The following is a 14840-nucleotide window of genomic DNA, read 5'->3' on the forward strand; positions in this document are numbered from 1 at the left end:
TAAGAAACAAATGTTTAAAAAATAAACATTTTGATGAATAGCAATCACTAGATACAACATTTAAACAAAAATTATTACAGAACTGCAATATTAGCAATGCAACACAAGAGTAACAGGCTAACACACAGTACACCAAAGAAAAAGAGATTCTGACTTCACTCTGTTTAATAGGGCAAGAGTCAGTTACCACTAGCAGTGGGGTGCAGAGGTTTGACCCTTGCTAAACGGGACAATCCCAGTCGCAAGCCTTGTCCCGGAGACTTTGTGGTGGAATTCGGGGTTGAGTTGGGACTTATTCCACTCTGTGCTAGTGATAAAGAACAGAGAATTGAATTAAGACAGATAAATATACATATTTGGAGAATCTCAATTGGTTTTCCTCGCCTCTGGCCTCTCGTCGCCTACTTTTGAAAAAGTTCAAGGATCGAGGAGCAGAGGCGATGAAACATGGACACAAATGCACTTGTATGAAATGAGACTCCTTCTCTACTCATGCGCCATCAGGCAAATTACATTTACAGAGGTGGAATCCCCAAATACATGTGTAAAGTGATCAAATCAAATTGTAGCTAGTTGTGCAATACATTTTGCATTTATTTGACCTTTATTTAACCAGGTAGGCCAGTTGAGAACAAGTTCTCATTTACAACTGCAACCCAGCCAAGATAAAGCAAAGCAGTACGACAAAAACAACACAGTTACACATAAACAAACATACAGTCAATAACACAGTAGAAAAATCTATGTACAGTGTGTGCAAATGTTGTAAGGTTATAGGGGGGATAAGGCAATAAATAGGCCATAGTGGCAAAATAATGACAATTTAGCATTAACACTGGAGTGATGGATGTGTAGATGATGATGTGCAAGTAGAGATACTGGGGTGCAAAAGAGCAAAAATAAATAAATAACAATATGGGGATGAGATAGTTGGGTGTGCTATTTACAGATGGGCTGTGTACAGGTACAGTGACGAGTAAGCTGCTCTGACAGCTGATGCTTAAAGTTAGTGAGGGAGATACAGTGCCTTGCGAAAGTATTCGGCCCCCTTGAACTTTGCGACCTTTTGCCACATTTCAGGCTTCAAACATAAAGATATAAAACTGTATTTTTTTGTGAAGAATCAACAACAGGTGGGACACAATCATGAAGTGGAACGACATTTATTGGATATTTCAAACTTTTTAACAAATCAAAAACTGAACATTTTTGAGTGCAAAATTATTCAGCCCCTTTACTTTCAGTGCAGCAAACTCTCTCCAGAAGTTCAGTGAGGATCTCTGAATGATCCAATGTTGACCTAAATGACTAATGATGATAAATACAATCCACCTGTGTGTAATCAAGTCTCTGTATAAATGCACCTGCACTGTGATAGTCTTAGAGGTCCATTAAAAGCGCAGAGAGCATCATGAAGAACAAGGAACACACCAGGCAGGTCCGAGATACTGTTGTGAAGAAGTTTAAAGCCGGATTTGGATACAAAAAGATTTCCCAAGCTTTAAACATCCCAAGGAGCACTGTGCAAGCGATAATATTGAAATGGAAGGAGTATCAGACCACTGCAAATCTACCAAGACCTGGCCGTCCCTCTAAACTTTCAGCTCATACAAGGAGAAGACTGATCAGAGATGCAGCCAAGAGGCCCATGATCACTCTGGATGAACTGCAGAGATCTACAGCTGAGGTGGGAGACTCTGTCCATAGGACAACAATCAGTCGTATATTGCACAAATCTGGGCTTTATGGAAGAGTGGCAAGAAGAAAGCCATTTCTTAAAGATATCCATAAAAAGTGTCGTTTAAAGTTTGTCACAAGCCACCTGGGAGACACACCAAACATGTGGAAGAAGGTGCTCTGGTCAGTTGAAACCAAAATTGAACTTTTTGACAACAATGCAAAATGTTATGTTTGGCGTAAAAGCAACACAGCTCATCACCCTGAACCCACCATCCCCACTGTCAAACATGGTGGTGGCAGCATCATGGTTTGGGCCTGCTTTTCTTCAGCAGGGACAGGGAAGATGGTTAAAATTGATGGGAAGATGGATGGAGCCAAATACAGGACCATTCTGGAAGAAAACCTGATGGAGTCTGCCAAAGACCTGAGACTGGGACGGAGATTTGTCTTCCAACAAGACAATGATCCAAAACATAAAGCAAAATCTACAATGGAATGGTTAAAAAATAAACATATCCAGGTGTTAGAATGGCCAAGTCAAAGTCCAGACCTGAATCCAATCGAGAATCCAAACTCACTGAGCTCGAGCTGTTTTGCAAGGAGGAATGGGAAAAAATTTCAGTCTCTCGATGTGCAAAACTGATAGAGACATACCCCAAGCGACTTACCGTTGTAATCGCAGCAAAAGGTGGCGCTACAAAGTATTAACTTAAGGGGGCTGAATAATTTTGCACGCCCAATTTTTCAGTTTTTGATTTGTTAAAAAAGTTTGAAATATCCAATAAATGTTTTTCCACTTCATGATTGTGTCCCACTTGTTGTTGATTCTTCACAAAAAAATATAGTTTTATATCTTTATGTTTGAAGCCTGAAATGTGGCAAAAGGTCGCAAAGTTCAAGGGGGCCGAATACTTTCGCACGGCACTGTATGTCTTCAGCTTCAGTGATTTTTGCAATTCGTTCCAGTCATTGGCAGCAGAGAACTGGAAGGAAAGGCGACCAAATGGGGTGTCGGCTTTGGGGATGACCAGTGAAATATACCTGCTGGAGCACGTGCCACAAGTGGGTGTTGCTAAAGTGACCAGTGAGCTGAGATAAGGCGGAGCTTTACCTAGCAAAGACTTATAGATGACCTGGAGGCAGTGGGTTTGGCGACAAAAATGTAGCAAGGGCCAGCCAACGAGAGCATACAGGTCACGGTGGTGGGTAGTATATGGGGCTTTGGTGACAAAACGGATGGCACTGTGATAGACTACATCCAATTTGCTGAGTAGAGTGTTGGAGGCTATTTTGTAAATGACATCGCCGAAGTGAAGGATTGGTAGGATATAGTCAGTTTTATGAGGGTATGTTTGGCAGCATGAGTGAAGGAGGCTTTGTTTGCGAAATAGGAAGATGACTCTAGAATTCATTTTGGATTGGAGATGCTTAATGTGAGTCTGGAAGGAGAGTTTACAGTCTAACCAGACACCTAGGTATTTGTGGTTGTCCACATATTCTAATTCAGAACTGTCCAGAGTAGTGATGCTGGACGAGCGGTCAGCAATCGCTTGAAGAGCATGCATTTAGTTTTACTAGCATTTAAGAGCAGTTGGAGGTCATGGAAGGGGTGGTGTATGACATTGAAGCTCATTTGGAGGTTTGCTAACAGTGTCCAAGGAAGGGCCAGATGTATAAAGAATGTGGTTGTCTGCGTAGAGGTGGATCAAAGAATCACCAGCAGCAAGAGCGATATCATTGATATATACAGAGAAAATAGTAGGTCTGAGAATTTAACCCTGTGGCACCCCCAAAGAGACTGCCAGAGGTCCGGACAACAGGCCCTCCGATTTGACACACTGAACTCTGTTTGAGAAGTAGTTGGTGAACCAGACATGGCAGTCATTTGAGAAACCAAGGCTATTGAGTCTGCATAAGAATGCGGTGATTGACAAGAGTCAAGGATGGATATTGGTCTGTAACAGTTTGGGTCTAGAGTGTCTCCCCTTTTGAAGAGGGGGATGACCGCTGCAACTTTACAATCTTTGGGGATCTCAGATGATCCGAAAGAGAGGTTAAACAGGCTAGTAATAGGGGTTGCTACAATTTTGGTGGATAATTTTAGAAAGAGAGGGTCCAGATTGTCTAGCCCTGCTGATTTGTAGGGATCCAGGTTTTGCAGCTCTTTCAGAACATCAGCTATCTGGATTTGGGTGAAGGAGAAGCGGGGGGTGCAGAGCTGTTGGCCGGGTTAGGGGTAGCCAGGTGGAAAGCATGTCCAGCCGTAGAAAAATGCTTACTGAAATTCTCGATTATCATAGATTTATTGGTGGTGACAGTATTTCCTAGCCTCAGTGCAGTGGGCAGCTGGGAGGAGGTGCTCTTATTCTCCATGGACTTTACGGTGTCCGAAAACTTTTGGAATTGGTGCTTACAGGAAGCAAATTTCTGTTAGCTAGCCTTAGCTTTCCTAATTGACTGTGTATATTGGTTCCTGACTTCCCTGAAAAGTTTCATATCGTGGGGGCTATTAGATGCTAATCAAGGGCAGTCAAGTCTGGAGTGAACCAAGGGCTATATCTGTTATTAGTTCTACATTTTTTGAATGGGGCATGCTTATTTAAGATGGTGAGGAAAGCACTTCTAAAGAACAACCTGGCATCCTCTACTGATAGAATGAGGTCAATATCCTTCCAGGATAACCGGGCCAGGTCGATTAGAAAGGCCTGTGTGGCGGATTTTAAAACACTTCCACGCTAGCCACCAAAAAGATACTCTTGTGCATCCTTTGCTGAAGTCTGTAATCGAGGAGGGAAGCATACTCCTCAGTTTGCCTACTAACGAATTGACTCTCCCCTCGACCACTTATCGATTTCCGGGTCGCGGGGAACGAAGGAGTTAAGTAAAGGGCAGACTTTTGTCCAGTAGAGAATCTCCAATTGTGTCATTGAGCCTCACCAGGTGGATTCCACTTTAGAAGCCTGTCACCTACTGGGCTGATAGGGGATGATCTAACAGGTAAAGTGGGAGTGTCAGCAAGCTTCCTCTGAGTTGACACAGGCTTTGATGTTGCTGGAGTCGGACTACAACTCTCTGTGGTGGGAGTAACAGAGGAAAGCACGGAGAAATGTAATAGCAGCACAATATAGTTTACATCCATTATAATTGGGTGAACATTTCTTATTGAGGGCATTAACGTGATGACAGATGGTGGTTACGTGGTATGCAGGTAGGCTGGTAATCCTTATCCTCCCGCCCACTCTCAACCTGGCTGATCCTCTCCACTTTCAGTATGGATCTCTGATGATCTTTAGCTTTGACAGCTGCCCATCTCTGGCTGGAGGGGTTGACATTGGATCCCCTCTCACTTGTGACCTCATGAAGTTCTAGGAGAGAGAGAAAATCATTAGAACAAAGAGACTATAGGCAGGGTTTATTGTTAGTGTTGTGATTTACAGCATGTTCAATTATGTCTGAGATGTAATACAGTAGGTTTGGCATGTTTCCCTAAATAATGAATGTTCATTAAGGGTTTATAAAAGGATCTTTGCCATCTAAAGACAATCTGAAACCCATACAAACACACAAAACAGTGACTACCAGCCTACCTGCACACTAATCAAAATAGTGTCTGACTTTGTTGGCAGTGTGTGCTTTGTTGGCAGTGTGTGAAGATGTTTTTCTGATAGCTATAAAACATATGTTGCAATAAGTTTTCTATAAAAAAAATATATATATATAGGCCTACGTGTTCTTTGAATCCTGACCGAAAGATTTGCTTGATTGATGCAGACCCTTGTCTCTCTGTGGTTCTTTGACAAGGACCCGAGCTTTCTTGCTGGAAGGCCCTTTCATACAGGCAAAATCTTCATCTGATTGAACAAAAAAAGACAAAACATTACAAAAAGCAGGCGGATTAACATTATGACAATATGTAAAAGTTGAGAATGTAAAAGTTGAGAATGTCCAAATAGTTGACATCATCATCACGTACCATCATCAAGCTCCATCAAGTCTGAGTAATTCAATTGGTTCTTGGCTCTTTTGACGAGAACAAATAGTCATCATTCATCACACTAAAACAAAAGTTATCATGATCTTTGCAGCTACTGTCAGACTGCTACCTGTAGATCAGTGGAGGCTGCTGAGGGGAGAACGGCTCATAATAATGGCTGGAACGAAGCGAATGGAATAATTCTGCTCCAGTCATTACCTCCTCAATTAAGGTGCCACTAACCTCTTGTGCTGTAGATTAGTTTAACGAACGTTACACACCTTGTTGGTCGAGCCATAATATCGTAGTCAGCCAGCTTGAGAAACCAAACGCTACTAGTAGCTAGTTACTTAATGACGTAAATTAAGTCTCTTAACAGTGTCCAAACTAGAAACAAAATGAAATACTGAATAACTTAGATAAACGACCACAATGAAATAAAACGGTACAATTTTGCATGTTGTTTATTTCAAGCCATCCCGCGACAAACTGAATCTTTCACATGTATATCTTGGGTTTCTGTTTAGGGGATTCGTTCTTTGTGTAACTTTGCATTGGCATAATGTTAAAATATGTATTATTAATTACTCAATACCATTATTCTACGAATAAAAATGTACAAATCCACATGCTTCCACTTTTCTGTCCTACGTGTAGATTGATTTGATGTATTACTGTTTTGAAGATAAAATCTGACGAAAGTTGTATTTAAAAAGCACAGCTAGCTCAGTTTTGTCCGTCAGCTGGTTGTCCAAACAAGGGAATGAACACGGTCGTCCTTTTACATCCACAAAATACGAATGTACAGGTAAAACTAGACTTCTACGATCATCTTTATTATTCTGAAGCAAATGCATCACGATTGCAGTATGACGAGTGTCAATATTGTTGTTATTGGTTGCACTAAGTAAGCTAGGCAGCGACCACTGCAATGTTAGCTACCATTGCTAACAATGCTAAATAACCATCGATTTAGCTAGTACGGCAGAGCTGCCTTCAACGAAAAACCGTAAGTTAGTGGAACGTTCAATTAAACCGAAACGGTGCTGTTCTGAACGATCAGGGATGTATTCATTAGTCTGATTCCATTGGAAAACGTTTGGCAACATTGTTTACTCCAAACAGAAAACGTTTTGCAACAAAAACGAGTTTATATTGGAGAAATGTAGGTGGGTCCCTCTCCGTTCCGTTTGCTTCCATTTGGTTCCTATATTAAACTGTGAAAGGTTTCCGTTGCGAAACGTTTTGCCACGGAATCCGACTAATGAACACACGCCGGTTGAAGGAGGCTGTCAGCACAGCGACTTCCATTTAAACATGCCACCCAGTGCTTCAAGCCACACCTACCAAATAGAGCAAACCATGAGGTTGGTGGCACCTTCTATGGGTAGGATGGGCTCGTGGTAATGGCTGGAGTCGATAGTGGAATGGTATCAACTACATCAAACATGACTGGTCCTGTATCCCCTGTATATAGCCTCGCAATTGTTATTTTACTGCTGCTCTAATTATTCGTTTATTTTTTATTTTTGGGGGGGTGGGGTATTTTTCTTAACTGCATCGTTGGTTAAGAGCTTGTGAGTAAGCATTTCACTGTAAGGTCTACCTACACCTGTTGTATTTGGCGCATGTGACAGATAACATTTGATTTGACATGGTTTCCATGTGTTCCATGCCATTCGCTCCTTCCAGACATTATTATGAGCCAGCCTCCTATGGCGCAAACGTACCTCAGTCTGTGCAAAAACGTTGAACATTTTGTTGGAAACGTGGTGTTCAGTAGAAACCGTTATGCAATGTAGCAAACGTTCAATAAAACTGACGCATCCCAGCCCTCATTGAAGGGACCAATTATTTCCATTAGACAACACAGCCACAAAGTCAAAATTGTCTATATTGTAAAAATGTGCTTTTTGGTCTTAATTTAAGGTTAGGACCAGGCATTCGTTTTTAGCAATGTGGTTAAGGTTTGCATGAGGTATAAAACCAGATTTTTGGAAGAGAAATTGTAGAAATAGGCACATTTATTACTTTCTGGCTGTGTCAACTAGTGGTGATCCACATTTTAATGCCTTGTTTTTACTATCTATTAATCTATCTGTCAGCAATAATCTGAACTTCACAAGCCTGGTAGCTAGCTAAAGTAGTCTGTTTCCCATTAAAGGCAAACTATGACTATAATTTCTGTAGAAGCTCAGAATGAGATGCACCCGTTCTGCCATTCTGTTAAAGGTCCCCAAAGCGCACAATGGAACGAGCTGCAACAAACACTGAAACTGGACAGTTTTATCTCAATCTCTTCATTCAAAGACTCAATCATGGACAGTCTTACTGCTGACCGTTGTGGCTGCTTTGTGTGATATTGTTGTCTCTACCTTCTTGCCCTTTGCTGTTGTCTGTGCCCAATAATGTTTGTACCCTGTGCTGCTGCCATGTTCTGTTGCTACCATGTTGTTTTAATACCATGCTGTTGTCTTATAGGTCTCTCTTTATGTTGTGGTGTTTCATGGTGATGTGTGTTTTGTCCTATATTTTTATGAATGTATTTTTATTTTAACCCCAGCTCCTGTCCCCGCAGGAGGCCATTTGCCTTTTGGTAGGCCGTCATTGTAAAAGAGAAATTGTTCTTAACTGACTTGCCTAGGAAAATAAAGGTTAAATAAAAAAATCAAAAAATCTGGATTCCATTGGATTGTTCCAACTCAAAAAGCAAAAGAAATAGGATTAACCCCTGCTCCCCCCCCCTTCTCCCGCTCTTCCTGCTCCCGCTCTTCCCGCTCTTCCTGCTCCTGCTCTTCCCGCTCTTCCTGCTCCCGCTCTTCTCCCGCTCTTCCCCCCCTGGCACTCGAGGGAGCCAGGCTCCCCAGCATTACTCATTCCTGCCAACATCATTACGCACACCTGCTTCCCTCGTCACTTGCATCACCAATCATTTGGACTCACCTGGACTCAATAACCTGTTATTTCCTTCCCTTTATCTGTCTATCCTCCAGTTCTGTTCCCTGCTTCCACATTAACGTTCGTATATTGTTTTGTTACCCGTGTGCTGACGCTGTTCCTGTCTTGTTCCTTATTAAATGTTTGACTCCCCGTACCTGCTTCTCGACTCCAGTGTCGGTCCTTACACCCACCATCTGATTGTTCTGAAATCATTTCTGTACTTAGTAACCGATACAATTAGCATTCCTGAAACATTGTGGAAATATAATTTGATCTCTGAGAAATTAAGCTAAATCATTGCACTGAAATTGGCTATTTTAATGTATTAGATTCAGATTGTATTCAATAAATGTAGTACCCTACATCTGATTTGGGCCAAAGGTTCTTCCTACTAATGAGTAACATGAGAAATCCCCCAAAATATGTCGAAAGCCACCCACGGACCCCCGCACCCCATGGCAATCCCACCCCAACAACCAGTATACAGTATCAGTTCTGTTTGACAAGTATTATGAAGCTGTGGCTTGGTGTATTGCTTCTCCATACCATGTAACATTTTCCCTGTGAATCTGGTGTTTTTTTCCCCACCTGTTCAGAACTATTTTTAATTGAAGTCGCTTCCAGTATTTACCATAAAGTAGTGTGAAAATACCAGGTTTTGACCATTAGATGCCGCTGTTTATGCTATACCGCCACATTCGTTTATCCAGTATCTTGTGTTTATTTAATACAGTACCAGTCAAAATGTTTGTACACACCTACTCATTCAATGGTTTTTGTTTAGATATCAAAACTATGAAATAGCACATGGAATCATGTAGTCACCAAGAAAGTGGTAAACAAAACTGATCTCCGCATGTGTGGTTCCCACCATGAAGCACGGAGGAGGTGGTATGTGTTATGTTTCCACAATCGCCAGCCTCAACCCAATTGGGATGAGTTGGACCGCAGAGTGAAGGAAAAGCAGCCAACAAGTGCTCAGCATATGTGGGAACTCTTTCAAGACTGTTGGAAAGTCATTCCTCATGAAGCTTGTTGAGAGAATGCCAAGAGTGTGCAAAGGGTGGCTACTTTGAAGAATCTCAAATCAACAAATCAAAATATATTTTCTAACACTTTTTTGGTTACTACATTATTGCATATGTTATTTCATAGTTTTGATGTCTTAACTATTATTCTACAATGAAGAAAAACCCAGAAAGGTGTAGGTGTGTCCAAACTGTTGACTGGTACACTATATTACAACGTTTCCTTTGCAACTTTGGTTTTCTACCCCAATAGATTTGTCTCATTATGAAAATAAATTGTGTGGTCATCCTAACAATTCAAGCCAGTCCTCCATGAAATCAATTGCGTTTGTCATAATAGCAACCTAATGCTTCAACCCAACTCTGCTTGAATAGTCCAACAAGTGGCCACTCTCTGGGAGAGATATTTCAATGCAAGACTTTTCCTACAAACTTTGATGGAGAAATGGGCTAAGGACTAAAATGTTGTGACAACCCTAATAATATAATGAATTGCATGGCAGTCTTGTGTTTTTCAATACAATTATCAGGAAACAGCTCTATATGTAATGTGATTAGTGACATTTACTATTAAAACCAAACCAAAACCATTATTGCAAAACACTTTACAGTGTGTGGTTGGGACTTTTACTATTGAAGACCATTTGAGGCCATAACATTGAAACCATTAGAACTACTGTAGCCTAATGGTTTGCTTGTTCACCAGGAATGGTCAAACAGTAATTAATCCAGACCTTTTGTTTGAAGGGACTGAACCACACAAAGGGTATGTTACATGGACACCGATTAAGTGTAAAAGAAGGACAAACTGATTTGCTTTCATGGAGGACTGGCTTGAATTGTGAGGATGACCACTCACTTTATTTTCATCATGAGACATCTATTGATTTTTCTACCCAAAGTTACATAGAAAATGTTGTGATCTATTTGGTGTCTTCACTGCCATTGTCAACATGTCCCTGATTTAAGTCTGTAATACCAACATGTATCAAGCAGACCACCATAGTCTACTACCGCATGGCAAGCGGTACCGGAGTGCCAAGTCTAGGACAAAAAGTCTTCAACAGTTTTTACCTCCAAGCCATAAGACTCCTGAACAGGTAATCAAATGGGTACCTGGACTATTTGCATTGTGTGCCCCCCCCCCCTGCCCAGACCCTCTTTTTTTTAATGCTGTTGCTGCTCTCTGTTTATCATATGCACAGTCACTTTAACTATACATTCATGTACATATGTACATACTTCCTCGACACCATTCTGTATACTTCTGGCCCTTCTTTGGACACTGTCTTAACCTCTCTAGGGTATGTGGGATGCTAGCGTCCCACCTGGCCAACATCCAGTGAGATTGCAGAGCGCCAAATTCAAATACAGAAATACTCATTATAAAAATTCAGAAAAGATACAACTATTTTACATAGGTTTAAAGATTAACTTCTTGTGAATCCAACCACTGTGTCAGATTTTTAAAATGCTTTATGGTGAAAGCATACCTTACAATTATTTGAGAACATAGCCCAGCAGACAAATCATTACAAACAGTAACCAGCCAAGTAGAAGTTACACAAGTAAGAAATACAGATAAAATGAATCACTTACCTTTGATCTTCATATGTTTGCACTCAGAAGACATTCATTTATTCAATAAATGTTCCTTTTGTTCGATAAAGTCTCTCTTTATATCTGAAAATCTCTGTTTTGTTCGTGCGTTTTCTTCAGTAATCCACAGGCACAAACGCAGTCACAACAGGCAGACAAAAAAAATCTAAATTGTATCTAAAGTTCATAGAAACATGTCAAACAATGTTTATATTCAATCAGGTTGTTTTTAGCCTAAACAATTGATAATATTTCAACCGGAAAATAACGTCGTCAATATAAAAGGTAAACAAGAAAGGCACTCTCTCGGTCGTGCGCATGAAAAAGCTCTGTGACACGGCAGGGTCCACTCATTCTGACTGATCTTACTCCCTAATTTTTCAGAATACAAGCCTGAAACAATTTCTAAAGACTTGACATCTAGTGGAAGGCATAGGAACTGCAATTTGAGTCCTAAGTCAATGGATACTGTAATGGCATTGAATAGAAAAATAATAATAAAAGATCCTACTTCCTGTAGGGATTTTTCTCAGGTTTTTGCCTGCCAAATCAGTTCTGTTATACTATTTTAACAGTTTTGGAAACTTGAGTGTTTTCTATAAAATCGACTAATTATATGCATATCCTATCTTCTGGGCCTGAGTAGAAGGCAGTTTAATTTGGGCATGCTTTTCATCCAAAATTCCCTACGCTAGAGAAGTTAACAACCCTCCAGACGAGCTTCAATGCCTTACAACTCTCCTTCCGTGGCCTCCAACTGCTCTTAAATACAAGTAAAACTAAATGCATGCTCTTCAACCAATCGCTGCCTGCACCTGCCCGCCCGTCCAGCATCACTACCTTGGACGGTTTTGACTTAGAATATGTGGACAACTACAAATGCCTAGGTGTCTGGTTAGACTGTAAACTCTCCTTCCAGAACATCTCCAATCCAAAGTTAAATCTAGAATTGGCTTCCTATTTCGCAACGAAGTATCCTTCACCCATGCTGCCAAACATACCCTCGAAAAACTGACCATCCTACCGATCCCCGACTTTGGCGATGTAATTTACGAAATAGACTCCAATACCCTACTCAATAAATTGGATGCAGTCTATTACAGTGCCATCCATTCTGTCACCAAAGCCCCATATACTACCCACCACTGCGACCTGTACTCTGTCATTGGCTGGCCCTCGCTTCATACTCGTCGCCAAACCCACTGGCTCCATGTCATCTACAAGACCCTGCTAGGTCAAGTCCCCCCTTATCTCAGCTCGCTGGTCACCATAGCATCACCCACCTGTAGCACACGCTCCAGCAGGTATATCTCTCTGGTCACCCCCAAAACCAATTCTTCCTTTGGCCGCCTCTCCTTAGTTCTCTGCTGCCAATGACTGGAACGAACTACAAAAATCTCTGAAACTGGAAACACTTATCTCCCTAACTAGCTTTAAGCACCTGCTGTCAGAGCAGATTACTGCACCTGTACATAGCCCATCTATAATTTAGCCCAAAAAAACTACCTCTTCCCCTACTGTATTTATTTATTTTGCTCCTTTGCACCCCATTATTTCTCTCTACTTTGCACATTCTTCCACTGCAAATCTACCATTCCAGTGTTTTACTTGCTATATTGTATTTACTTTGCCACCATGGCTTTTTTTGCCTTTACCTCCTTTATCTCACCTCATTTGCTCACATTGTATATAGACTTATTTTCTGTTTTATTGACTGTATGTTTGTTTTACTCTGTTGTTGTATGTGTCAAACTGCTTTGCTTTATCTTGGCCAGGTTGCAATTGTAAATGAGAACTTGTTCTCAACTTGCCTACCTGGTTAAATAAAAGGTGAAAAAAGAATTGGCCCGACCAACCAGTGCTCCCGCACATTGGCTAACCAGGCTATCTGCATTGTGTCCCACCACCCACCAACCCCTCTTTACGCTACTGCTACTCTCTGTTCATCATATATGCATTGTCACTTTAACCATATCTACATGTACATACTACCTCAATCAGCCTGACTAACCGGTGTCTGTATGTAGCCTTTCTACTTTTATAGCCTCGCTACATTTATAGCCTCGCTACTGTTTTTCACTGTCTTTTTACTGTTGTTTTTATTCCTTTACTTACCTATTGTTCACCTAACACTTTTTTTGCACTATTTGTTAGAGCCTGTAAGTAAGCATTTCACTGTAAGGTCTACACCTGTTGTATTCTGTGCACGTGACAAATAAACTTTGATTTGATTTGATAACCACAAGAGACCAGCAAAATAGATGAAAGTGTCTGTATAGCAGCAACAGCGACATCTAGTGGTCAAAACGCAGTACTCTCACACTACTTTATGGTTTAAAATGCAAGCAACTTAAATTACATTTCTCTGAACAGGGGAAAAAACCATCACCAGATTCTGAGGGAATACATTACATGGTATGGAGAAGCAATACTTCAAGCCGCAACTTCATACTACTTGTCAAACAGAACTTCTACTGTATACTGGTTTGGGGAAGGATTGGCATTGGGTGTGGGGTCTCCGTGGGTGGCTTTTGAATTTTATTTTGTGTCTTACTCATTGGTAGGAAAAAGGTTGGTCCAAATCAGATATTGGGTACTATATTTATTGAATATGATCTAAATACTATAAATTAAAATGGCCAATTTGGGTGCAATCAATTAGCTTAATTTGTCAGAGATTAAATTAAACTACAGAACAATCTGAGATGGTTGGTGTCATGGCTTGCTGAAATGACTTGGAACGATTCGATTGCATTATCATTACTGTACAAGTAGTCAGTATTCTATCTGCTTTCAGCTGAGAAAATGAAGAAAAACAAGGGAAAGGTGAACACCACAGAGAAGGAGTTTGTGTTTGGGTTCAGGGCAGGGAGGAATGACTGTGTCCTCAAAGTACCTCTGCAATTCCCTGTCCAAGAAAATGTCAGTGACCTTCATGGACGACTTATGCTGCTGCACAAAATACCTTGCTTTGTTGAGAATGGTAATGAGATTTCCAATAAACTAAATGTAATTAAATTCAAAACCAAGCACATTGATATATTCAACAACTTAGTCTCTTTTATTCATCCACACATACCTTTTGGTACTACTACTTTGCTGTATCTTGGTTTAGAACTGAGGAGCACACTGTCCATGTTTATTGAGAGCGAAACCATCCAGGACTATGACCGAGAAGCAGAGTTGGCCCTACAGAGACTGACAACAGGAGAGGTGGACATCAACCAGCTTACAAACACATGGGCCAAGACCTACTCAGAGGTAAAATCATTACTCAAAACCAAAGACCATGTTACAAGCATTTTTTTCGTATAAACGTTCGCCCTAAAGCAGAATTTGGCCCGTGGGTGATTTTATTTGCCCGATTCTTGTCATTCTCCTTTGACCTCTCTCATCAACGAGCTGTTTTCGCCCACAGGACTGCCACTGACTGGATGTTTTTTCTTTCTTGCACCATTCTCAGTAAACCCTAGACAATGTCGTGTGTGAAAAGCCCTGTTTCTGAGATACTGGATCTGGCGCGCCTGGCACCAACAATCATATCAACAATCATATCATGTTCAAAGTTGCTTAAGTCAGTTGTTTTGCCCATTCTAACGTTCAATCGAACAGTAACTGAA

General features: G+C 40.9%; 2 protein-coding genes across 6 annotated transcripts in view; one reads left to right on the plus strand and one right to left on the minus strand.

Annotated features, from left to right (window-relative positions):
• On the minus strand, positions 1 to 6763 carry LOC116356280 (RAD51-associated protein 1). 3 transcript variants are annotated; one of them, XR_004204771.1, is made up of 6 exons: positions 5935 to 6173; positions 5654 to 5700; positions 5408 to 5531; positions 4878 to 5045; positions 4618 to 4752; positions 1 to 307 (listed from the first exon to the last, which is right to left on the minus strand). XR_004204771.1 is itself a non-coding variant. In XM_031801129.1 (6 exons), exons 1-6 carry the CDS (start codon positions 5949 to 5951, stop codon positions 180 to 182), a joined length of 600 nt encoding a protein of 199 aa, XP_031656989.1. In that variant the 5' UTR covers positions 5952 to 6189; the 3' UTR covers positions 1 to 179. The 3 variants fall into 3 exon arrangements, 2 of the variants coding, with proteins under 2 accessions (XP_031656989.1, XP_031656990.1); XM_031801129.1 differs by having other exon boundaries at positions 5427 to 5531; positions 5935 to 6189; XM_031801130.1 differs by lacking the exon at positions 4618 to 4752 and having other exon boundaries at positions 5427 to 5531; positions 5935 to 6763.
• LOC109867798 (protein C12orf4 homolog) overlaps positions 6356 to 14840 on the plus strand; it is a 25074-nt gene continuing 16589 nt past the window's right edge. For 2 of the 3 annotated variants that reach the window (XR_004204770.1, XM_020457096.2), the window contains exons 1-3: positions 6356 to 6461; positions 14018 to 14203; positions 14336 to 14481. Coding sequence is in view for 2 of the 3 variants with exons in the window: in XM_020457096.2 (XP_020312685.2) it covers positions 14026 to 14203; positions 14336 to 14481 (324 nt within the window). In the remaining variant the exon portion in view is untranslated. The remainder of the gene's footprint in view (positions 6462 to 14017; positions 14204 to 14335; positions 14482 to 14840) is intronic. The other variant, XM_031801128.1, reaches the window with a different exon arrangement.

Source organism: Oncorhynchus kisutch, linkage group LG22 (assembly GCF_002021735.2).
Source record: "Oncorhynchus kisutch isolate 150728-3 linkage group LG22, Okis_V2, whole genome shotgun sequence".
NCBI lineage: Eukaryota > Metazoa > Chordata > Actinopteri > Salmoniformes > Salmonidae > Oncorhynchus > Oncorhynchus kisutch.

What these genes read in the sequence shown, in the direction of transcription:
- LOC116356280 (XM_031801129.1), bottom strand. An exon ending in TCAATCAAGCAAATCTTTCG is followed by an intron (nt 5,046 to 5,426) that starts GTCAGGATTCAA and finishes TCTCTCTCCTAG; the next exon opens with AACTTCATGAGGTCACAAGT. An exon ending in CCAGCCTACCTGCATACCAC is followed by an intron (nt 4,753 to 4,877) that starts GTAACCACCATC and finishes CTCCCACCACAG; the next exon opens with AGAGTTGTAGTCCGACTCCA.